Source organism: Monodelphis domestica, chromosome 3, assembly GCF_027887165.1.
Source record: "Monodelphis domestica isolate mMonDom1 chromosome 3, mMonDom1.pri, whole genome shotgun sequence".
NCBI lineage: Eukaryota > Metazoa > Chordata > Mammalia > Didelphimorphia > Didelphidae > Monodelphis > Monodelphis domestica.
The window spans coordinates 82,772,626-82,799,123 of record NC_077229.1 but is presented as its reverse complement, the minus strand read 5'-3'; the positions used below and the strand labels follow the sequence as shown (position 1 = coordinate 82,799,123).

Below are 26,498 nucleotides of genomic sequence, written 5' to 3'. Positions count from 1 at the left end.
AGGATGAACAAAGAACTTAAAACTATGATTGGACTGACCTTTATAGGTACTTACCACCCTTTTGTATTAGAACTAAAAATAGGCACAGCTTAAGAATTTTGCCTTACAAGTATGGATTAAGTATTTTTCATTGCTCAGCATGGAGTTTACAATTTTATCTTCCCCTATGCTTAAGTAGAGGTGGAGTAGAGGTCTCACATTCCTGATGTAAGTCCCTTCATTGTTTAAATGGGGAATCCTCTTAACCAAGGGTTCTGAAGTAGGGTCTGAGAATTGTTAAGGTTCACAGAATTCTTCATTAATATAAATAAATATATATGTATATATATAGGGTTTCTATATTTTTCCCTTAATTTTTTCCTTTTTTTCTTTTCCTTTTTGTTTTTTTATTTTGTTTTCATTTTTGTTTTAGCTTTCCTTTTGAATTAACTCACAGACCCCCATAACTAAACCTTGCATCCTCAGCTGGACTCAGTGTTTTTTTTTTCAACACATTCTTCAAGGGGGATTGTATTTTCATAAAATCCAAGACTTAAATTTTGTTTGAGATAGATCTTCAGAGAAGAAGCTTCCCAACTAACTGAATCCAGAGAATGAACTGTTTGCAGAAAGATAACTAAAACTCTTTCACTACAGGAAGATCCAGAATGAACCTTGGGGTGCGGTTGATTGAACATTTTTTTGAATGTACACTCTTATGCCAAAGGGGACTGCCCACTAATTGGCTTTTTTCAATGTGGACAGCAAAACATTGGTTTTGCTGTCTCTCTCTCTCCTATTTCCCTTAATTTACAACCATTAAAGTTTTCCTCTTAGAGGGTAGAAATTTTGTATGCACTTGCAGTCAGAAATTTTGGGGTGCAGGATGCTTATGGTTATTGATCAGTTGGGGAGACTAGTCCCCCAATCATCATTGGGGGGATTGTGATTTTTAAATCTCCATCTTTCTTGGTCTGGCACCCAAAATTGTGCACACCCACACTACACGGGCATGTGTTAGTCATTGACAAATCAGAAATAACTGACTGGCGACCTGGGCTGTCCTAAGCCAAGCTTGAGCCATCATTGGCACTTGTGAGGCACAGGAAGTGTGGTAGGGAACAGCCTCTGGAGTTCACACACTTCCTTTGGACAGGGCTAGGCACCAGGTCGTGCTAGGTACTTGAGCAGAGAGGAGGCCCACAGACAGCTTTTCTTCAGATTGGTCATGTGAGTCAAGGACTGATTCTCCTTTCTACCTTGGCCTTCATGCCTAAACTCCCTCTGGCTCTGCCAGAAGATTGAGTTAACCCTTTTCTTTTTCCCCCTCTTTCCATCTCTCCCTCTCCTTTTTTCTTACACCCACTGTAATTAAACCACCATAAAACTCCATTCTGACTTGAGTGTTTCATTGGAATTTCATAAGTGAATTCCTTGGCGACCATAAATTTATACTATATCAATTTTAAAAGGTGATATCACAATAACATATTTCATTACCTTCCTGTTATTTAGATAATATGGTTTTCATGCTGTTCTTCCTATAATACACTATCTTTACAATCTAAAAATTTTTCCTTGTTGTCCCCTATGTCTAGAGCTCTCTCTTAATTTTCACCTAGATTTTTCAACTTCCTTCAAGTCTCAAGTAATTTGCACCTTCAGCAAGAAGCTTTTCCTCTTCCTCCTCAATCATAGTGCTTTCTTTCTGAGATTGTCTTTCATTTCTCTTGTATATATCTTGCTTGAACATAATTACTTCCATATTATCTCCCTGCACCTAATGGACTGTGATATCCTTGAGAAATGGGACTCTATTTTTTTAATGCCCCACACATATTATAGTGCCTGTCAGGGTCGACAATAAACACTCATCTTGATTTACCTTGATTTAATTGAGGATCAGTGGAAAGAGAAAGAGTAGCAAAAATGTTGTAGTTACATAAGTTAGGCCACTTCTCCAGAAGAAAAGAAAAGTTGAGGAAACTAAACATGTCTGGTGAATGGGTATGAGATGGTGGTTTGGAGAAATGTGCTCAACCAAAGAACCAAAGAACACCCTTTTTTTTTTTAACCCAAAGCGCAACAGTTGACGCTTATTTTTATCTGCTGGGACAGTAATTATTTTCTCAAAATGTAGAGGAGATCATAAGGGGAGGGAGTTACAGTTCTGAAAATGATTTTTCCCTAAAAAGAATTAGTGGTTACTGAGATAGAAGTGATAGGAACCTTGAGAGGATGTGACCTAAACAACATAAAATTTGTAATGAGGGACACAAGTGTTGGCATTATCTGAAGAATGGTGAGAGAGGAGATTCAAAAAGGTTAAGAAAGCAAGTGATTTTGGATCCACCCATATCCTAAAATGCTATAGAGAAAGACAAATGGGAAGCTCTGAAGAATGAAATTCTTGAGATATTAGCAATTCTAATGAGAAAGAGAAGAGGTAGCTATGTAAAGAGAACCGAAACAGGTCCAAGAGGAAAGTACTCATCACCTCAGTTTTGAAAAGGTCTGCTTATAAGAGAGATACAAGGACATAATGCATGTCCCAAACTCATAAGATTTTTTTCCAGTGCTTCAGACTTTAGAGTTATATGCAGCGATGTCTAAGAGTAAAAAAAAAAAACTTTTAAAGGACTTTTAGGAAAGAGAGAAAGACTAAGGAAGGGCTAGAAGGGGGCTAATCAAGGGGCTGGAATGATAAAAATGAATGATTTTGAGAGTCAAACAATAAGTAGTCATTACACTTCCACTATGTGCCAGGTGCACTGTACTAAACACTGGGGATATAAAAAAAAGCAAAAAGTCTCTGCCCTCAAAGAGTTTAAAATTTTAATGGGAGAGACAACACACAAGCAACTATGTACAAATGAAAAAATATGTATACCTGTGCAAGATAAATTAAAAATAATCAAGAAAAGGAAGCCATTAGAATTAAGAGGGTTGGGGAAAGGCTTCCTGTAGATGACAGGATTTTAATTGGGACTTAAAGGGAGCCAGAGAAGCCAGGAGGTTGTGAATTTTTAAATCTCCATCTTGCTTGGTCTAGCACCCAAAATTGTGCACACTCACACTACACGGGCATGTGCTAGTCAATGACAAATCAGAAATAACTAACTGCCCACCTAGGCTGTCCTAAGCCAAGCTTGAGCCACCATTGGCACTTGTGAGGCACAGGAAGTGAGGTAGGGAACAGCCTCTAGAATTCGTTCACTTCCTGTGGAGAGAGCTAGGCGAGAGTCCGTGTTAGGAGCATGAGGAGGGAGGAGGCCCGCAGACAGCTTTCCTTCAGATCGGTCACGTGAGTCAAGGACTGATTTTCTTCTCTACCTTGGCCCTTTCGGCCTAAACTCCTTCTGGCCCAGCCAGAAGGTTGAGCTACCCTTTTCCCTTTTTCTCCTCTCTCCTTCTCTCCCTCTCCCCTTTTATTACTCCCATTGTGATTAAACTCTGTTCTAACTTGAGTGTTTCATTTAAGGAATTTCATAAGTAAATTCCTTGGCGACCATAAATTAATATTATAACAACCTTTAAAGGTGATTTTCACCTTAACAGTTTGGCAGACCTCAAAGGGTTATCGAATTCCCTCAGTAAATTTCCTGAATGTTCTTGCCTTTTCACCCCTCTTCCTCCTCACTCAGTCCTTAATACCACCTAACTCGGCTTAAAGACACAGCTGCCAGAACAGGTAAGTATAAAACACTTTTTCTCTCTTCTCTTTTCTCCTTAATTTAAATTGGGGTCAACAAGTTTTTTCTTTTCCTCCTCCCTTTAATTTTAAGGGGGCAGCTGGCTGGCTCACTGGATTGAGAGCCAGGCCAGGCTTGGAGACAGAAGATCCTAGGTTCAGATCTGATCTCAGATACTTCCCAGCTGTGTGACTCTGATAGCTAGATAGGTAGCTAAATCTAATCAGCTGCTTAGCAGCGAGGAAACTCTGGAGAACGGAGCTCTTGCCTTGCAACAAAAACACTTAGTACAGCTAGGGAGCCAACTTAAAGTCCATTTTCCTGTTTCCTGACCTTTCCAGTCTTAAAAATTTAAGTGGGCTTTGCTCAAGCAAGATAGCACATGGCCTTAGCAGTTTTAGTCTGAGTGCTAAAGAAAAATTACTGTAGACCCTCCCATATATACACTTTTTATAAGAAGGAGTTTTAGCTCTACCCTTTGTTTACAGCCTAATCAGCCCCTTTTCATACAGCCTCTGCCTCCAGGCATACTGTTTTGTCTGGCTTTCTCTTTACTTCTGACCCCTCCCAGACCTTTAAAATAAGCCTAGCCTAAGGAATAAGATAGGAGAATTTACAACAGAATAGGCCCTTGGCAGCAGGCAGTAAAGAGAACCACCTACTGACAAGAAGGAAAAGTTACAGGCAACTTAGTAATTGACTTTTTAAAAAAATGTGGCTCCAGCCCATACATGCTTTACTTAGGAATTGGCTTATAAGTTCAATAACCAAGTACATTGGATTCCTAATAGGTGTTCCTATAAAATGGCTCTTTTCAGAGACTATTAGTCTCTACAGGACCTTTGCACTCCTCTTCCTTGGGACTGTAATTGTTGTAGTTGTAATGATATACCTAATTTCCTCTAATTGAGAACAATCACTTGTTCCTTCTATTACTCAACAAATTAAGGAACAAAATACTTTTGTTAATCAACAAATTACGGAACTGAATACTTTTATTAATCAATGACTTCAGGAACAAGATGAGCTATTGGAAGACAAATGGGGAGAGATCAAAACTTTCCTGCAAAACATTAAAAGAGAGTTAAGAACATCGCACAATAGGAGTGATTTATCTCTCCCTTCCCCATCATTATCAGATTCCCTGACCCACCCTGCCCAAAACAATTTGGCTCCTAGTTCTCAAATAGCAGCCCCCTCAGACCAACCAGCTCCTCCCCCTCCTGACCACCCAGCCCCTCCCCGTGTCCATGCCTCCATTCCTGCCCCACCCACCCTAGCACCTCCCTCCATGCCTCCTACCCTGTCCCTTCAACCCTGCCCTCTCCAGTTCCTGCCCCTCCCATCCTGGCCCCTCCCCCTGCCCATGCCTCCTACCCTGTTCCTTCAGCCCTGCCCCCCCCGTTCCCTCCCCTCCCACCCCTCATGTTCCCCATGCCCATGCCTCCTGCCCTGCCCCTGCTAATACTGCCCTTTTACTCCTGGCCCATGCCTCCCACCCTGTCCCTTCAGCCCTGCCCCCTGTTTCTTTCCATCCCGTCCCCTCCCTTCCCCCGAGCAATCCTCATGTTTCCATCCCCAACCCTCATGCCCTGACACCCAATAATCCTAACCTTTTCCCGTCTCTTACCTACCCCACTGAAAATGGAGCAAGAAGCCTAGAGACAGTAACACCAGATAATTTGGAAAGAAGTTTATTTCCATTGAGGAAAGTACCCACCTTTAATAAAGAGGGGAACTTGGTATCTGTAAGACACTATACAACTTTTAAACCTGACAATTTAGAAAAATTCAAGCACAATGTTCCATCATTTGAGGCAGAACCAATATTGGTTATAGAAAAATTAGAGAATATATTCAGAAACTTTGACCCTTTTTGGTTAGATGTGGAAATTTTGTTAGATACATTCCTGACAAAGAGAGAGAAAAATAATGTCATCTCTCTAGCTAATCAGAAAAGAGGTAAAGGAGCACACCATTGGTGTGAATTTCAAAACTACTCCACCCTGTTCAGACCATTCTTTGGAGGACGGGATTTAGCTATTTCCTGATCAATGACAATGGAGATACTTGGAGTAACAGAGTCGGGTCTTGGAAACTGAAATCTCCACCCTACTCAGGTAGAGATTAGGAAGGGCTACAGAAAACTCAAGATTTAATTATTTGAGAATATAGCCCTCAACAGACATGTGCAAAAAAGGACTGCCCACCTGGGCTGTCCTAAGCCAAGCTTGGACCACCATTGGCACTTGTGAGGCACAGGAAGTGAGGTAGGGAACAGCCTCTGGAATTTGCTCACTTCCTGTGGACAGGGCTAGACAGCAGTTAGTGCTAGGAACTCGAGCAGAGATGAGGTCCGCAGACAGCTTTCCTTCTGATCTGTCACGTGATTCAAGGACTGATTCTCCCGTATACCTTGGCCCTTGGGCCTAAACTCCCTCTGGCTCTACCAGAAGGTTGATTTAACCTTTTCCCCTTTCTCCTTTCTCCTTCTCTCCCTCTCCCTTTTCTTACTCCCATTGTGATTAAACCACCATAAACTCCATTCTGACTTGAGTGTTTCATTTTAGGAATTTCATAAGTAAATTCCTTGGCGACCATAAATTAATATCATAACAAACTTTATAGGTGTTGATTTTCACCATTACATTGGCAAATTGTAGATCCATACTGGAACTCCAATGTTACACAAGATCACACAAAACTAGCCCTGGCCAGAGAAGCATTATTAAGAGCCTTGAGAGACTGCTCTGATAGACCTGATACATGGGAAAAATTTGAACGTATCCAACAGGAAATTGATGAGACCTCCCTCCCACTTTATGGACAGACTTACTGACGTAGGAAATACATATATGGTCCTTGATTTGACCAGAGAAAAGGACATTAAACATATACGCAGACAATTCCTTAGGAATAGTTCTTCAGAAGTAAAAGACTACTTTGAAACTAGCTGTCCCAACTGGGACTCTATGGACCTTGAAGAACTGAGGAAAGTAGCAACCTATGTCTATAAGCGTCATGCGAAACAACCTGAGACACACAATGAGTCAGGGAGTGATTTAATGAAAGAAATTAAAAGAATACAGGAACACTTGAAAATTAAGGCAGAGACCATGGCCCCTTTGCAGGCATCCACAGATAAATCATTAACATACCCCTTAATATGCTTTTTCTATGGGAAGAGAGGCCATGCAATGATAGTCTGTATGAGCTGGTTATGGAAAAATGGAAATAATAACAACTTTAGGAATAATAACTATAGGAATTGCAATGCCCACCAAAATAATGACAGTGCTCAAAATGTGGAAAATAATACCCAACACAATGCCCAACAACAATATATAAAAATGGAGCTTGACCACGCTACACTCAGGGTGAACACCTCTAACAGTGTTGAGGGTCCCAAAAAACTGCCCAAGCATCTTTATGAAGGTTTAACAGAGGGTGAGGGCATTGGAATCAAAGAATGACACCTTTGATTTTCCAGACCCTGATATTTTAATGCCAATAATCTCTATACATTCCCCCCCAAATAATAAGGAACCTCATGTCACTTTAAAGGTAGGAAATTCATACTATGACTGCCTTTTGGACACCGGAACACCTAGGTCAGTTTTGGTAAGCAAACCAGATGGAAAGTGTGATTCTATTGGCTCCCTAAATGTAGTAGGTATATCAGGAATACCTTTAAAGGTCCCAAAACTTTCTCCTTTCATGGTATGCTTGGGACCCCTAACTGTTGAACATTCTTTTCATCTAATGCCTGGATCCACCACAAACTTGCTGGAAAGAGATCTACTATGCAAATTACAAGCCACAATAATGTGTGCCCCAGATGGCTCCCTCTCCTTAGAAGTGCCTGAGGAATCCTTAAATTTACTCCCTGTACTTCTCTCAGAGAGCCAGGAGGCAAAGGAGCATCCCACCTTTGAAATACCTACAGATATACCAGAGTCTCCTTGGGCCACATCTTCTACTCATGTAGGCTTCCTTAAATCAGCTGTTCCTGTACAAATAAAAACTAAATCCAGCCCACCTACTTGCATTCCTCAGTATCATCTCTCCAAGGAGGCAACAGAGGGCATTATCCCAATAATAAACTCATTAATTGCACAGGGAATGATCTTCCCTTGTAAATCTGAATACAACACGCCCATCCTGCCCATTAAAAAACCGAAAAGGGGGTCCGATGGCAAACACCTCTATAGATTTGTACAGGATTTGAGAGCTGTGAACAATCACGTTATAAAGAGACACTCTGTAGTTCCCAATACCAATACTATTATTTCTTCTATTCCTAGCACAGCTATATACTTTACAGTAGTGGACTTGTGCTCAGTCTTCTTTTCCCATACATGAGAACTCCAGGCATATTTTTGCTTTCACCTGGAATGGCACGCAATATTCATGGAGTTGTTTGCCCCAGGGTTATGTAGAGAGCCCTACCTTATTTGCACAAATTTTAGGACAAGATACAGATAATATAAAATTTAAAAACAGCAAATTAATAAAATACGTATAGGACCTACTCTTGGCTTCCACAGATGCAGAAGCAAGTCAGGAAGATAGTAAAGACCTTCTTTTGGAATTACACAAAAGAGGTCATAAGATCTTGAAGGATAAAGGTCAATAGTGTCTCCCCAAAGTAGAATATTTGGGCTTCATTCTGATAGCCGGTGCCCTTTCAATTTCTCCCAAGCGAATTGAGAATTCAAAAATTGAGTGCTCCGACCACTAAAAAACAGTTAAGAGCAATTTGGGGAGCATCGAGGTTTTGCAGACAATGTATTCCTTGCTATGGGGAAATTACTAAACCTTTCATAGCACTAACAAGGGATTCGGTCCCTGAGGCACTAAAATTAGAGCCTGAACACCTGTCAGCTCTATCAGAGCTAAAAAAGGCTATCCTGTCTGCACCTGCTCTAGGCATCCCAGATTACAACAAGCCATTTATTTTGTATGTACATGAGTGAAGAGGAGTAGCTACAGGGGTTTTAACTCAGACTTTGGGGCCTTCTCAGCCCCAGTTGCTTATTATTCAGCCCAGCTGGACCCAATACCCTCAGGAGCACCACCATGCCTTAGAGGCATAGCTAGTACTGCTTTACTGGTGACCAAAACCATTGATCTAGTATTAGGATACCCATGAACAATTATGTACCCACATGAGGTAGAAGCATTATTGCTAAGACAGAGAACACAGGCATTTTCTGATCAGTGAATTACAAGATATAAAATAACCTTGCTAAACAATAAAACTATTACTCTGAAATGCTGTACAAGCCTTAATCCTGCCACCTTGCTTCCAGATTTACCAACATCAAGAGAACCATTATACAGTTGTGAAACACTAGTATTCATGGCAGAAAAGCCTCAAGATAATCTCTTAGACACTCCCTTAAACAACTCAGACCTGATATCATTTATTGATAGTTCTTCTTTCATGAAGGATGACATACATTAGAGTGAAGCTGCTGTAGTCACAGTATTTGCCACTGAGTGGTCAGCTTCACTGCCCTCTAACATTAGCACTCAAGGGGCAGAACTCATAGCTCTGAAACATGCCTGTATAATTGCCAAGGGTAAAAGGGCAACAATTTATACAGATTCTAGATATGCTTTTGGCATTTGTCACTCAGTCAGGATGCTGTGGCTCCAGAGAGGTTTTTTAACCTCAGTTGGAAAATCCATAGCTAATGTGGAAATTATTAGTGAAGTTCTTTCTGCTCTTCAGCTGTCTGAAGCCCTAGCTGTAGTTCATTGGTCAGCCCATACAGGTGGCACTGACCCTGTCTCTAGGGGAAATGACCAAGCAGATGCTGCTACAAAGCTAGCAGCCATAAAAGGGCCTGAATTACTTTTAACATTAACAACCACTGATGACTTAAATTTATTACTTTACTATAATGAAAAGGAAGTGGAAAAATGGAAACAAAAATTCAAAGCAAAATAGATCAATGGAGTTTGGGTATCATCTGAAGGAAAATACCTGCTCCCTAGAAGTTTCTATCACCAAATTTGCCAATATGTTCATAGTAATTGCCACTTTGGTACCCAGGGCATCATGGACTCTGTTAAGAGAGTATGGATAGCCCCTGGTATAACTACCATAGCCTCTAAAATGTGTTCAGCCTGTTCTATCTGCCAGGCATATCACCAACCTGCCTTTTGTGGAAAAGCCTTTAGTGGGCGACCTCTGGCTTACATGCCTTTTGAGCACCTGCAGATAGATTTTATAAAAATGCCAAAGACTGGACAATACAAATTTTGTCTGGTCATAGTAGATCAATTGACTAGATGGCTGGAAGCATTTCCTGCAACTCGAGCCACAGTGGCTTTTGTTGCTAAGGTGCTTTTAAAAGAAATTATTCCTTGCTTTGGTCTGCCAGCACATATTGATTCTGATAAGGGAAGTCATTTTACTGATTCCGTTCTAAATCAGATATATTCTTGCTTGGGGATAACTCCAAAATTCCATTTTCCATATCATCCTCAGAGCTCAGGCCAAGTTGAAAGGATGAACAAAGAACTTAAAACTATGATTGGCAAATAATGCACTGAGACCCATTTAAAATGGCCTGAAATTCTCCCTCTGGCCCTATTTTATCTTAGAAGCAGGCCTAGAGGAGACTTACACATCTCACCATTTCAGATGGTTTTTGGACTTCTGCCTATACAGACTAAGCCTTTCTCCCTGTCTTATACATCGCTATCAGGGTGAGATACTACTATTGCTTCCTATATATAGGAATTACAGCACAAACTGCGTGAGCTACATGAATCCAGAGCTGCAGTACAAGCCAGACCACTAGACTTCTCACTTCACGACCTGAACCCAGGAGACAACGTGTATATAAAGAACTTCCAGCTTATAGGAGGAACCCAGCCTTCCTGGGGAGGACCATTCCAAATATTGTCAATTACTCCAACATCTATAAAGGTTGGAGAACAGGACTCTTGGATTCATTGCTCACATGTAAAGAGAGCATCCTCTATTGAGAATGATTGACTGTATCCTATATATACATTGGAGATAACTACCCATTGACAACTTGAATTGTTTTATTTTGTTTTTGACACATTAAATTCCTGAATTTATTTTTTCTTTTTTCCTTTTTCTCTTTTCCTGTTATTATTATTATTCTTTAATTAAAATATTTTATTTTTTCCCTTTTTCTCATTTCTATGTATTTTAGGTACATACAATCAATACTAATTTTTATTCTACAATAATATTAGTTTAAATATATATACTTGCTATTATTATTAATACCTACCCAAACAGCTTTAGACTGTGGGAACATGCCATTTATTGATAATTGTTGTGGGACTATGATTAATGTTTGTGTCTGATTCTAGGAATGGGATCAAAAAAAAAAAAGGAGCACAGACATAACCTGGATAATGCCAAAAGATCTCACAGGTCTAAAAATCAAAGACCAATCCCGGTAGGATTGATGCACTTCTAAGCCAATACTAAGGACTTGAACCTAGTGTGAGACTCAAGGTTGCGACACTTGACATATGTTAAGATGTAGGCCTTCCTTGTATCCACACTCTTCATGAGAATACCTACAGACAAATACCAAAGGTTGGCTACCATCCTGGCTCCCTCCATCCCTGAGAATGAAGGTAAAATCATATGAGGGAATGACACTTGCCTATATAAAATAAAAAATTTGGTCCTTTTTTCTCTCCTATAGTATGGCAACTTCCTGTAGCCTTGGCTCCAAATGGGTAAGTGAAATTTACTGCATTCAGTCCTACAGACTTGTGGAATTAGAAATTACTTTAACTGGACCCTAATACAGGGGCCTGTGAGAAAATTTATTCTTTCTTTCTCAAAATTTTATATACATAGAATGAATATGCCCAAGCCAACTGGGTTTTATAGAGAAATTTAATTTATAATACACTGATTAATCAATAGAAAAAGAGAGAAAGTAAGAAAGGAATAAGAATGAAAGGTCTCAAGACAATAAGGCCTAGACCTCAGTCTTAAGAGATAAATCAGCTAGTTGGTTTTATCACTCACCCAAGATCTCTCTAGGTAAGGCTTCTCATGCCAACCTCAGGCTCCACCTTCGAGAGCCTCCTTTCAAGAAATGTTTCCAGAGAATTCTCCTCCTGACTCCTCCTGAGTTCTCCTTCCACAGCCTCCTTCAAGACCTCTCCAGGAGCTCTCCCTCCAGGACCTCTCTCCTCTCAGACTCCTCCAGAGCATCCCCCTTCAGAGTCTCCTCTCAGACCTCCTTCAGAGCCAAACCTCTCAGAGCAAAACCTCCTCCTTCTGTCCTCAGACCCCACTATCTTTAAGGACACCATCTAAGTCCCCTCCCCTCAGTTCTCACATCTACCAATCACTGGCCTTCAGATCAGAAAAAAATAATTCAGATGTCTAAGAATAAATATTGTAAATCAAAGAAAAATGAATAAATGTTTATGAGGCAGAGGAACCTACAGATTCCTATGAAAGCATGGAACCATACTGATGTGTTTCTGAATAGTGTAAACCTTAAAATTTCTTAGACTTATGAATGTTGGAAATTTTACCATTGGGAAATTTCATACTTGAAAAAATTTCCTGCTGATAGTAATAACTCTATTGGAATGTGAAACTCCTTGGCATGGGAGGATCCTTCTCGTCCCTACTTAAGACTACTTTAGGACAGAAACCTTTTGCTAAACAATGGAAAGGGCTTTGACCTATGTTTAAGCATAGAACAGGAAGTTCTTTGAGTCATGATTGATTTTAGAATTGATACAATAGAGATACTTGGAATGACAGAACCAGGTCCTGGAACTTACAATCTCCACCCTACTCAGAGTAACAGGATTTAGGAAGGGCTGCAGCAAAGATCAAGATTTAATTATTTGAGAATATGACCTTCAACAGACATGTGCAAAGGAAACAGACCTCTGGGCGGTCCTGGGTTAAGCTAGAGCCACCATTGGCACAGGGGAGACATCGACAGTGATTGGTAGATGGGAGAACTGAGGGGAGGGGACTTAGATGGTGTCCTTAAAGATAGTGGGGTCTGAGGACAGAAGGAGGAGGTTTTTGCTCTGAGAGGTTTGGCTCTGAAGGAGGTCTGAGAGGAGACTCTGAAGGGGGATGCTCTGGAGGAGTCTGAGAGGAGAGAGGTCCTGGAGGGAGAGCTCCTGGAGAGGTCTTGAAGGAGGCTGTGGAAGGAGAACTCAGGAGGAGTCAGGAGGAGAATTCTCTGGAAACATTTCTTGAAAGGAGGCTCTCGAAGGTGGAGCCTGAGGTTGGCATGAGAAGCTTTACCTAGAGAGATCTTGGGTGAGTGATAAAACCAACTAACTGATTTATCTCTTAGGACTGAGGTCTAGGCCTTATTGTCTTGAGACCTTTCATTCTTATTCCTTTCTTACTTTCTCTCTTTTTCTATTGATTAATCAGTGTATTATAAATTAAATTTCTCTATAAAACCCAGTTGGCTTGGGCATATTCATAAATTGGGAATATATTCCCTGGCGACCATCTTATATTTATATAATCCCAAGACACATTAGAAAACATATTTCAGCGGTCATAATTGATATATATATTTCCCTTGCTCCCAAACATTTTAATTATCACAGTTTATGGCGCCCACTCTCTTATCTACAACTATTTAACGCTCAAAACTATTTTAAATCTAACATGTCCTCCATGGAATCAGAGCCAAAACTGGACATTACAATCCTTTTATTTAAATGTATTCAATTTAATAGCATTATTTTAGATCACTAGTAGTAGTAGTAGCAAAGGAATTTATTATTTATTTTCCTGCAGTTCTAATTTTGTGGGTAGACCTATTTAAGCAAGTAGTCAGCTAAAGAGAAGGCCAAAAAAAATTGTCTTTTAAATGCTAAAGAAATAACACTTACAAGCAGTGTAACTAGAGTGCCTTTTAAAATGCTAATGAGGACTGGCCCTCCCAAGTAAAATGTGGCCTTAGACATGCAACTGAAGCTAGGCAGTCTTCCAGCAAAGATTGAGGGTGGGGGAGGGAGAGAGGGAAAAAAAATGGAGTTAAATCCCTTCCCCTGGAACAGCCACCTGTTTTCAAAGTTGGGGGAGTAAATTAAATTAAATTAATTTAATGAGTGACTCTGAGCTTGTCCCTGCTACAGTGGCCTGTGGGGAAAGTCGGGCAGCCGCTGGGCTGGTAAAGATCTGTTTGGTCCTAATGCCCCTTGGTTTAAAGCAGGTCAGCTCTGGGGGTGGGGTGGCCACATGGGGAAAGCAGTCTCTCCCCTGCCTGGGTCCCAGGTTCTGTGTTGGGACTGCCCCAGGGAGAGCCTAACTCTACTCCACAGCCTGGAAGCACCCCTAGGATCTGTTCAAAGGGTCCCCCAGCTCTGCACTGCACTAGGCTGGAAGGAGGAAATCTAGGACCTTCCCTGCTGTGGAAAATAGAAGACCAGGAGTTCCTGTTGAGTCCTAAAACCCACCTGATTCCTTATGGGTAAAAAGGCCCCTTCACCCCTAATCAAGCTGAAAGAAAAAAATGGGGTGCGGTGGGGATTGGAGGAGAGGGGAAAGCCACAAGGGAAGGAGTTTTTCTCACCAATCCAATTGTGATCTGGTCCAGATCTGGTTTCCTCTCTGGGCCAAGGCTTTTTGCATTTGAAGGCAGGCTAGCTAACTGAAGCAGCTTCTATCTTACTTAAGCTTAAACTCTACCTAAGACTCAAAACTTCTCTCAGAAGAAAATTAAGGTTCTAAAAAAAATCCCTGACTTATGGTCGCCAACTGTAATAATTAAAATTAAATAATATTTCTTGCTACCCAGAGGTATATATTTTATAAAGTTTATTATGAAGGGTAGATAATCATTCCTAAGTAACCTGGCTGCATGGAGCCTAGCCTGCCAGTTCATCTCCCATTTCCCCCTCACCTCCTGCACTGTCCTTTCTCCTCAGGCTTCCCTCATGGTCTTCTTGTCCATCTTTCCCTTTCTCCCATTGGACTCCCCCTTTCTCTCTTTGGTCTCCCCTGTCCTCCCCAAACTTTAACTTTTATTGACAGAACTTATTCCAACCTGACCCAACTGTGGTATGTCAGGAAGGTTTGATGGACAGGTAAAATTACTCAGGAAGAGGGAGGGGATGAGCTTCCTTGACACACAAGTGAAACCTGATTTTTACCCATAAAAAATCACCTACTACCCAAAGTGATTTTTCTAAAGTATGTGTGACCATGAAAACATCATCCCCTGATACCTCCCTCAATATACTCCAGTGGCTCCCTATTACCCTACAGATCAAATATGAGTTATGGCATTTAAAGCTCTTCAAAACTTTGCCCATCTGTAGGGACAGGGGAATACAAATAAGAACAGAAAGCACTAAGGAGATTGCAGTCACATGACTCCATGGCTTTTCACTGGCTGTCCCACATGCCTCAAATGCCATCCCTCTTTACTTTTGACTCTCAAGCTCCCTGGTTTACTTTATTTTTTTATTAAGTTTATTTATTTAATTAATTAATTTTGAATATTTTTCCATGGTTATATAATTCATGTTATTTCCCTTCCCTCCTCCCATCCCTCCCGTAGCCGAACACACAATTCCATTGGGTTTTACATGTGTCCTTGATCAAAGTCTATTTCCATATTATTGATATTTGCACTAGGGTGATCATTTAGAGTCTACATCCCCAATCATATCCCCTCAAACCATGTGATCAAGCAATTATTTTCCTTCTGTGTGTCTACTCCAACAATTCTTCCTCTGGATGTGGATAGTGTTCTTTCTCATAAGTCCCTCAGAATTATCCTGGATCATTGCATTGCTACTAATAGAGAAGTCCATTACATCCGATTGTACTACAGTTTATCAGTCTCTGTGTACAAAGTTCTCCGGGTTCTGCTCCTCTCCCTCTGCATCAATTCCGGGGGGTTGTTCCAGTCCACATGGAATTCCTCCAGTTCATGATTCCTTTGAGCACAATAGTATTCCATCACCAACATATACCACAATTTGTTCAGCCATTCCCCAATTAAAGGGCATCCCCTCATTTTCCAGTTTTTGGCCACCACAAAGAGCACAACTTTGAATATTCTTGTACAAGTCTTTTTCCTTATTATCTCTTTGGGGTACAAACCCAGCAGTGCTATGGCTGGATCAAAGGGCAGACAATCTTTTAGTACCCTTTGTCTTAAGGCCCTTCTCAACACTGATATCCTATGGTCTCTGTGCTAAGACTCATATCAGTTCTAACTTCTTGTGCTCCAAGATCTTTTTAAATTCTTATTTCTAGAAAAAGACTAAAGAGATAAGGAGCTCCCAAGTGTTCCTAGGAGAGGAGTGTGGTGAAAATACATTTATAACTTTAGGTCAACTTCTTCCCCAAAGGAAGTACAGCCCAGGGTGGAGTGGAAGACAATTATCTAGTGTTTGTCTCTAACAAGGAGCTCAGGGAATTGGAGCCCTAGGTCCAAGGGCTCCCTATAAAAGTACTTACAATGATCCCCACATATCATTCCTAGGGGACAAAATAGACTCTTGCTTCCAGGTACATCACTTCAGTCAAAGCCTCAAACCCTCTTACTCTTAGAAGAGCCCACAGCTTGGACTAATTACCCAATTTGAAACTCTTTCCTATGAGTAGGGGCCCACAGAAGGCAACAGTTTGGTCTTTCAAGAACAGGATTGAAGATCCAGGCCAAATTCCAAAGGAAGTGCCTAAGCTGAGAGCACCTCCATTCATTTGAAGGTCAGTTTCACACCAAGTAATGTGACTGTGTCTTAAAGAATCTCAGAAACTTCTAGCTAAAAGGGATTTGAGAATGTAGAATAATATCCAAACTGGAATGACTGGTAGAACTTAAGATTTCAAACACAGAAAAGTCCTAGAATATGAATAGGGCTAAAGGAGATCTTAGAATATAAAATGTTCAGGCTCAAAGGGAATTTAGAACATAGAATGTCAGAGCTTAATAGGGCTGAAAATAAACTTCTGGTTAGTCAGTCTCTCTGTCTCATGTCTCTCCTCATTCCAATTCATCCTCCACCCAGTTGTCAGATTGATCTTTCTAAAGCACAGATCTGACCACATCACCCCACTATTTAGTCAACTTTAGGAGTTCTCAATTGCCTTCAAGATCAAATATAAGATCTTCTTGGATTTTAAAACTCTCCATAATCTATCCCCTTTCTACCTTTCTCCTATATTACTCTTTTCCAGGTGTCCTGTGATCTAGTGACACTGGCCTCCTCATTCTTCCTCACATTAGATTCTCCAATTCCTGAATCCAAACAAATATTTTTGCTAGCTAGTCCCTATGCCTGGAACTTTCTCCACTCCCATCATCACCTCCTAGCTTCTCTGCCTCCCTTAAAAGCTGAGTTAATGTCCTATCTTCTAAATGAAGCCTTTTATAGTCCTTACTCTTAGTGCCTTTCTACTAAAACTACCCTATATTTATCCTGTATATGTCTGGCTTATACACTGTTGTTGTATGTTGTCTTTCCTTTTAGGAAGTAAGTTTCTTGAGAGCAGAAGTTGTTCTTTGCCTTTGTATCGCTAGTGCTTGGCACATAGTAATAAGTAATAGTAATAATCATGAGTAGTAATCATAATATTATTAAGTAATAGTAATAATAATTGGTTGAACAACTGATTAAAAAGTTTCTTTGTACATTAAACATTCAAATTGGAAGTGACTTTAGAATGTAAGGAGATATAATGGCAGAGTTCAAGACGACTCACACAAAGTTCATATAATGTTAGTATTTCAGAATTTAGAAAACAAAATGTTAGACTTCATAAGGAAGGAAAGCTAGAACATAAAACAAAAGTTAGAAGTGGGAAAGACTTCAGAATGAATCAGTCATTATTTATTAGGCAGCCATTATGTGACAAGCATTGTGCAAACTGAAGAACAGACAATTACCTAGTGTTTATCTCCAACCAGGAGACATGCACTTAGGTAAGTACTTACAGAATAAATCAAAATAAAGAAAAGGTGGTTTGGAGGGAAAAGATGACTTAACTGAACTGACTACTTAATATATCCGGAGAAGCTTCATGTAGAAAGGTTTCATGTTGAATTTGAAAGGAAACCAGGAAATCCAACAAGTAGAGGTAAGAAATCAGAATATTCAAAGCATGGGACACAGCCAATGCAAAGCCACAGGGTTGGGACACAGAGACTCACATGTGTCAGTAAGAGTAGATAGGCTAGGAAATACATCATTGAAATGAAAAGCTAATCATTACTGTTTTTCTATCACCATTATCTTTATGTAAAAAAAGTGTTATTTTCTAAAATGCAAAATTCAACATATTCCTCTCTGTATCCTTAGAAGAGGAAGGAAGAATATCATGGGAGGAAAGAGAATGCTTTATTGTCATGAAAATGAACAATTGTTTGGGATTCTGGCCACATACTTTCTAAGAGCTCACAGTTTGGGCTAGTAACATATTTAAAACTCATGAGAGTGGCAGCTAGATGGCTCAGTGAATTAACATCCAGGCCAAAAGACAGGAGATCCTGGGTTCAAATCTGGCCTCAGACACTTCCTAGCTGTGTGATCCTGGGCAAGGCATTTAACCCCCATTGCCTAGCCCTCACCATTTGTCTGCCTTATAACCAATTCACAATATTGATTCTAAGATGGAAGATATGAGTTTTTAAAAAACTCATCAGGAGGGGCCCACAAAAGGCAACAGCTTGATCCTTTAAGAACAGAACAAAAGATTTAAGCCAAACACCTAAGAAAGGGCATATGCAGAAAGCACTTTCTGTTCATTTGAAGGTCAGTCTCAGAGGAAGTAATGTGAAAGTGTCTCAAAGAATCTTGAAAATATACAGCTAAATGAGATTTGAGAATGTAAAATGCAAGAATTGAAAGAATTGGTGGTACATAGAACATATAGAACATGGGATTTCAAAGACAGAAAGGACTTAAAATATTAATAAGACTTGAGGAGATCTTAGAATATAAAGTTTAAAAATGTTCAATCTCAACGGGAACTTAAAATATAGAGGCTGCATAGGGCTGAAAATAGCCTGTAAGTTGGTATCCAACTAGCACAAGTATGGTCAAGAAACTTAACTTGTTGCCTTAAATTAATTGTTTTATGTGTAAAATGCGGCAGTAAGTTGTGAAATAAATTCAAAAATCAAAGTAACCAGGACTAGGAGAGACCTTGAAGTTAAAAAATGTCCAAGACAGATGGCAGCTGAGAAAATAAAATGTCAGAACTAGGAGTTTTGAACAGAGATGTCAAGAACTTAGAGAGGGAACTATATGGCCCACAACTCTCATAAGTGCTACCAGAGCCAGATTAAAGCACAATTGGGAAATATGTAATGAAAAAAACATAAATACAATAAAATATAATAACATCACATTGTAAAGTTACATTTTGAAATAAGTTAATATACACCCTGCAGGGATCTTTATATATGGATTAGTAGACCCATTCCTCTTTAAATTTGACATCATTGCTTTAGAATGAAGGTAATCAATGCTGAAAGAGTCCTAAGAATATAGAACTACTGAATGTTAGAGTTAAAAAGGATTTGATATCAGAAAACATAGAATGTTAGAGCTAGAACATCAGAACTGAATGAGACCTATAATGAACAGAGAGTGCCCTCTGCATGTCCACTCACTTCCTTGGCTATTTGGCCCGGATCTTTTGGGGACCAAGCTGTTGCCTTCATGGGCCTTTCCTGACAGATTACATTTTCAAATAGGTAACTATTTGATAAATAGCCCAATAAACTATCAGACATGGAAAGAACCTCAAGACCAATTGGTTAAAACTTGGATATCAGGTCAGCAAAAGGTGATCCAAGAATCTATTACTGAAAGATCTGGGTCTAGAATCCAGATTTCTCGAGTCCTATTCTGATATTCTTTCCCTAAAACAATAATGATTCTGTTTCTCAAATCTTAAAATTCAGAGAGGAATCTAATTCCCAGACAGGGTTACAAAAATTGTCATTTTCATAATCTCCTGTTTTAGTCTACCCCTACCCCAACACTATTATTCAGCAGCATAATTAACTAGCATATCTACTAGCTTGTGGGAACAGTGAAAGACTTTCTTCTCCCCAACTCAGAATAACAGATTACCACAGCATGACTAATAAACAGAGTAGTGGATGTGCTTGGAACTAGGAAGACCTTGGCTCAATTCCTGTGAAATACTACACTCATTCATCTATATTTTGGGGAGACCTTGAAAAGACTCTCCTGCAATTATTGTGGACAACAAGGAGTGATGTGGGCTAAATGTTAGTCCAGTGAGATATTCTGAGTCCTCTATCTCTGAAGGTCTTTAAATGGAGGTGGCATGCCCACTTATGGGAATAATCTAGAAGGGATTTCTATTCAACCATATGATTGAGACTATGATACCATTTTAACCAAGACTTAGAGGAATTTGGGAAAATTAGAAGGTAGAAATGAGGAGGGGGAGAGTGGCATAGGGAACAGCTATTGAAAATGTCCAGTATCAGAAGATAAAGTATATTGTGTGAAGAAAGCAAAGATGTCAGTGTTATTGGATCACAAAATGAAGGGCATAGGAAAAAGAAAGCTAGAACTGTAGTAGGGGGACAGGTTATGAAGGACTTTGAGCATTTGAAGATTTTATGTTTAATCCTGAAAAGTGACAAGAATATTTTGGAGTTGGTTTTTTTTAATACTGAGGTGACATAATCAGTCATGCACCTCAGAAAAATCCATTTGACAGCTGAATGGAGAATTAAGTGGAGTAAGGAGTGTTTCGTGGCAAGTAGACCAACCAGCAGCCTACAGAAATAACCCACGTGTGAGGTGGTAAGGGCCTGAACCAGGATGGTGACAGAGTCACAAGAGAGAAGGAGGTATGTATGAGAGATATCACAAAGTTAAAATGAACAGGACTTAGCAAAAAGATTTGACAGGAATGGGGCTGAGGATGGTGAGAGAGTGAGGAATTAAGAATGATACACTGTAAGCTTGAGTGACTGAGAGGATTATGCTGTCCTCAACAATAATAAGGAAATTTTGAAGAAAAGGAGATTTGGGTGTGGGGAAGAAGATGACTTGTTTGGGACAAGTCAAAGATATCTAAGGGGCATCCAAGTAAAGATGTCTAGTTGGCAGTTGTAGAGAAGAAAAAAGATATCAGGAGGAAGGTTAGGGCTGGATAACAGGATTTGAGAATCATCAGCACTGAATTCTCCTTGCTTTTCCCTTATGTTTCCTAGATTCCTTCCTGTAAGTATATTGTCCTACTAAACTATCCTTTTATGTCTTTTGTCTTTTTGTATAAGCTATACCTTAACAAAGACATTTTAGCCATGAATCTCTCCCCTCCAATCTCAGTGATACAGTTTAAAATCTGTATCCTAATGCTAAGATCTCTAGTTCATCTTGTTATTTAACTACATTGTACATTTTATAGACATCTAAGATTGTGTCTTGATTGTGGGCCTCCTATTAGGATATTCTCCCTTGTGAATTACTGGTTCTCTCCTGCTCTTATTCTTCTTATCCTGTATTTACTTGCTCTTGTCATATGTTATCTTTCAAAATTCAAAAGGTTACAAAATGCAAAGCAATAAAAACTGTATAAGATATTTATAGAAAAGCATAAAGCCATTTCTCAACTGATATACGTATATGTGTCTATTTATGTTCTAGTCCTCTACTTTCTCACTTCCATGATATTCTTGATGTGTTTATAAATATATATATATATATCCCCAAATTTGACATTTGATAATGTCCCAAACCATTAGCATTCTCATGAGATTGAAATACCTCCACCATATTTTCAGTCACAGAAACAATATTCATTGACCAAATCCCAACCTCCCAAAACTCCCACAATGATAGCATTGATGTATATACCAGTGTATCCCTCATTTGTTAGATAAAGACATACTATTTGGTGTTTCTATCATTCAGTAACTCTGATCATTTCTAAGGCAGAATTTCTGGTTTAAAAAAAAAAAGTAAAACATCAGTGACAATGGCTATCATAGTCTTATAATCTCAAATTGGATGGTTCAGTGATACAATAGATAAGAATGCAAGCTCCAGAGTCAAGAAGACTCATCTTCATAAATTAAAATCTGGCCTCAGACATTTAATGCCTGGGTGACCATGGACAAGTCACTTAACTCTATTTGTATCAGTTTCTTCATTTATAAAATGAGCTAGAGAAGGAACTGGCAAACCACTCTAGTATCTCTGCCAGAAACAATCCCAAATGAGGTCAATAGAGTCAGATCCTACTCAAAAACAATTGACTAAAAATCTCAAATACATGATTCATGGGAAAAATCAAATTTTTTTAATTTAAAAATATTAAAATTTTTTAAATTATATGATTCTCCTCTACTACAGGAAGACTTGGAACACATACATGTATCTTGATGGTCTCTGGCATGCTTGTCAATTTTACAAATCTGCTTGAAATATATTATTAGTTTATAGTTTCCCTCAAGAGTTACATAAAGGACTTAAAGGGAACTTTTAATCTTCTGCCTCAGAACAATAGTTGGTTTTATCTTCAAAATCCAGATATTCTCATCTAATACAACTGGTAGAGTGTAACATAGTTTTGTGAATAAAATACCTTTGAAAACCAAGTAAATGATCCCACTTGCACAATCCTAAATTGTAGTAGTAGTAGTCGCCTCTGTATCCGAGGATGACGATTCTCTTTGTGTGATTTTGTGCACAAAGACACTTGTGCATGAAGATTTAAGTGGAAAAGTCAATGCACAGAGACAGTCCCACTCTCTCGGCGTTGGAAGCCTGGGTCCAGTGGCACAAAAAGTCATTACACCTAAATTGTATGATGATTTAAAAACAACATCTGTCCATAATCTGGTAAGGAGATTCTTTCCATTCAAATTGAGTGGTCTGTGTAATTGGAAATCTTGGGCCTTTGAATTATATTTCCCAGGAGTCCACTGACTTCCTGTCCTTACAGGCTGATGGAGACAGGAGGATAAATAAGTTGATCTTCCACAGCTAGCTCTTTTTGCTTCCTGTTGGTGATGGTGGTGGAATGGGCTCTTTGAACAGGGAGTTTAGCCATGGGCAGGTGGTTTTATTTTGTTACCTTTTATTCCTTCACTTCTAGTGATTATTAATAAATCTTATGAAATATAAATTTGAAATTATCGCATATTAATTTTAGTTTTTACAATGATGGCAACCACTAAAATGTAGGGCCAATTATGAAGCTTCTACATTAAAGAGCTCCAGTAGCTCCATATTTTTCCAATGACTCCTCTCTACTTTGAGACTCATTCTGGAGTTGACTTCTAGTTGCTAATATGGAGAATTAAGAAATACTGGGAACCTGCCAACCACCTTCCAAATGACCACAGTAGAATAAAAATGAATCCTGTAGCAGCAGAACTAACAGAAGAAGGGATGAAGCAGTGTTCCACCCCTGAACAACATGGGGGGACAGCAAGGACTCATCTCCCTGGGGCACAAGAAGAGACTGATCAGAACCCAGACATGATAGAGCACAATCAGTAGAAGGAAGAGCACAGCTGGATTAGTTCAGTCTCAGAAGATAATTAGTGGAAACCCTAATAAGACAGTATAGGCAGCAGTGGAAAGGAAGTAAGCCCATGTAAACTAGCTGTCTTAGAGACAGGGCACAACCCAATGAAGGCAGCAGTGGGAGGAATTCAGCCCAACATGGTCCAACTTCAGCAAGATTAGACAGAACCAAGCTCAACCCAGATGAACTGACCAGCTGCAGACCTCCACACAGCAAGCCAATCAGGCTTCCTCTACAGAGTACTCAATCTGGGACCAAGACAGCTGAACTGCTCCCACACTTAGTACAAGCAGAAGACAGTACTCCCTTCCACCCCAGGAACAGAGCTAAGCTTCAGCATATAGACAAAATCAAGGAAGAAAATAACTCTAAATTGAGAAAAGACAGAGAAAAAATCCAATGCTAGAAAAACATTGCAACAAGAGAGATGACCAAAATGCAAACTCAAAAAAGAACAGCAATACAAAAATGAAAACATGTGAAAACTCAAAGGAAAAATGTGAAAGGATTTCAAGTTCAAAATGAACTCCTGGAAGAGCTCTAAAAAAAAAGATAGAAAAACAAATAATGAGAAACCTATGAGAAAATTAGAAAAGAATATAAGAAAATCAACAACATAGAACAAAAAATGAGACTCATTCTGTTCACCTCTTGACCTGCACACAAACAAATCTGATATACTAGAACAAAAACTAGTTCTCAGGATGACTGGTTCTAATTCTACTATTTCCTCACTGTTTTATCCTGAACTATTCTTCCTGGTCCTTAATTTTTTCATCTATAAAATGAAAGTACAATTATTAAGGGAGAACTTCATAGGTCAAGGGAAAATAATAGGAAACTTCCAGGATCAAGTCATCTATTTTGTCAGGTATTTGCTACCACAAAGAATGTTGTTGTGAATTTTTGGGTACCTAACGGACTTAGCCTTTGCATTGCCTTTGCATTCCTTGGGCTATATGTCCAATACTTGGATCTCTAAAATAAAGGACATGAACAGTTTAGTCAAATATCCTGAATAATTTTGTATTGAAAACAAATATTTAGGCCACTTCACAGCTCTACTAAAAAAAAAAAACACACAAATGCCTACCTTCCCACAGCACATTCAACACTGAGCATGCCTGTATTTTACTATCTCTGGCAATTTTCAGATGAAAACTAAGAATTATTTTCATTCATATTTCTATTATTAACAGTGATTTTTGCAAGATTTCATGTGGTTATTTACAGTTTACAGTTCTTCTGAAAAATATTTGTTTACATTTTTTGACCATCTATTAATTGGTCAATATCCCTTCTGTGGAACATCTTTTTTTTTTTGTATTCCCTATGTATTTGGCATGACAGTCTATTAGCTTGGATATTTCCCTAAACCTAAACCTATATCCTTTTCACTCTATCTTCACTGATTTTATTAATGAAAAACATTTTTCAAATCAACCTTGAAAGGGCTATTTTAAATTATTATTTCATTCTTTCTACATGTGTTTCCCAACAGACCCATGAAAAGAGAAAATCACTCAAGAGTCTCTGAGTTCATCCTCCTAGGCCTTTCAGACCAGCCAGAGCAGGACAGGCTTCTCTTCCTGATATTCCTGCTTATGTACCTGATCACAGGACTGGGGAACTTGCTCATCATTCTGGCAATTAGGATAGACCCACGCCTCCACACCCCCATGTACTTCTTCCTTAGCAACTTGTCCCTGGTCGACATCTGCTTCACCACCACCACCATCCCCAAGATGCTGGTTAATTATATATCTGGAAACAAAGAAATTCTTTACATTAGCTGCGTAACACAAGCCTTCTTCTTCCTTTGGTTTGCAGGATTAGATAGCATCCTCCTTGGCTCCATGGCCTATGACCGCTATATGGCTATCTGTGCCCCACTACATTATACCATGATCATGACACCAAGGGTCTATGTCCTTCTGGTGGCAGTGTGCTGGTTTTGGGCTTGTGCCAATGCCCTGACACATACTGTCCTGCTAACTCAACTCTCATTCTGTGGCCACAACGAAATTCCCCATTTCTTTTGTGACCTTGGTGTGGTGATAAGGCTAGCCTGCTCAGATACCTTCATCAATGACTTGGTGATCTATACAATGGGAGGACTGACAGCTTTAATCCCATTCATAGGCATTCTTATCTCCTACTTTCACATTTTTGTAGCTGTCCTGAAGATACCATCAGCTTATGGGAAGCGGAAAGCCTTCTCCACCTGTGGCTCCCACCTCACTGTGGTCTGTCTCTTCTATGGAACAATCATTGGAGTGTACTTCAATCCCACATCCACCCACACAGCCCAACAGGACATAGCATCAACTGTGATGTACACCGCAGTCACCCCCATGCTGAACCCTTTCATCTATAGCCTGCGGAACAATGACATGAAAGGAGCCCTGAGGATGCTTCTCCTGAGGAAACCAGGCTTCTCTTTGTGACTTTCTCACACTACACTTTCACTGCCATAAGAAAAAGTTTTCAATGAGTTTTCTCTAATGAAATATTCAATCTCTTCACCTTGTAACCTGCCCAAGAAGTAGTGCAATGTGATGGATGGAGCTTGGAGCCAGTTGTCAGACAGCATGGTTCTAGTTTTTCTATGATTTCCTAAATGTATAATCCCTGCTCTTCTGTTTCTTTATTTACAAAATTAAAGGACATTTACTCAGGTGGTACTTCTTGTTGCTGTTTGGTTGGTTTTTTTGTGTCTGTGGTGTGATTTGCCATTTTCTTGACAAAGATACTAAAGTGGTTTGCCATTTCCTTCTCCAGTGAATTAAGGCAAACAGAGGTAAAGTGAGTTTCCCAGGTACACATAACTAATAAGTATCTAATGCTAAAAGTAAATAAGCATTCGAGTCTTACTGGTGGATCTAGGAATTAGTTTGAGCAGTCCAAGAAACAATTCGTAATTATAGAAATAAAATAACTAAAACAGCTATACCCTTTCACTCATAGTTTCCAAAACTAGGCATATACTTCAAAGAGGTCACTGTAGGTGAAGAAAAATTTCACTTTCAGCAAAATATTGTAAACTACATCTCTATGAGTGCAAAGACCTGGAAACAAAATAGATGCTCATCAATAAAAGAATCTTTAAAGAAACAGTTCTTTTTAAAAAAGGCTGCACTTCTGGGTAAACATGGCTGCAATCTAGATGTGACTCGCTTCCCTTCCCCTGCACCAAACGAAATAGACTACCTCAAAAGAGCATAAAAATCACTTTTAGAAGAAAAAAGGGACCCCCCCAGTACCCCTCAGAAAAGAAG

At 39.4% G+C, this 26,498-nt stretch overlaps 1 protein-coding gene across 1 annotated transcript; it reads left to right on the top strand.

The window, feature by feature from the left end:
* The first annotated feature begins 24,725 nt into the window (after positions 1-24,725).
* On the top strand, positions 24,726-25,667 carry LOC100014148 (olfactory receptor 24). The gene has a single exon (XM_001368440.4). It carries the CDS (start codon positions 24,726-24,728, stop codon positions 25,665-25,667), a length of 942 nt encoding a protein of 313 aa, XP_001368477.2.
* The last annotated feature ends 831 nt before the right edge of the window (positions 25,668-26,498 follow it).

Coding starts and splice junctions, on each gene's coding strand:
- LOC100014148 (XM_001368440.4), top strand. CDS start 24,726: ATGAAAAGAGAAAATCACTCAAGAGTCTCTGAGTTCATCCTCCTAGGC.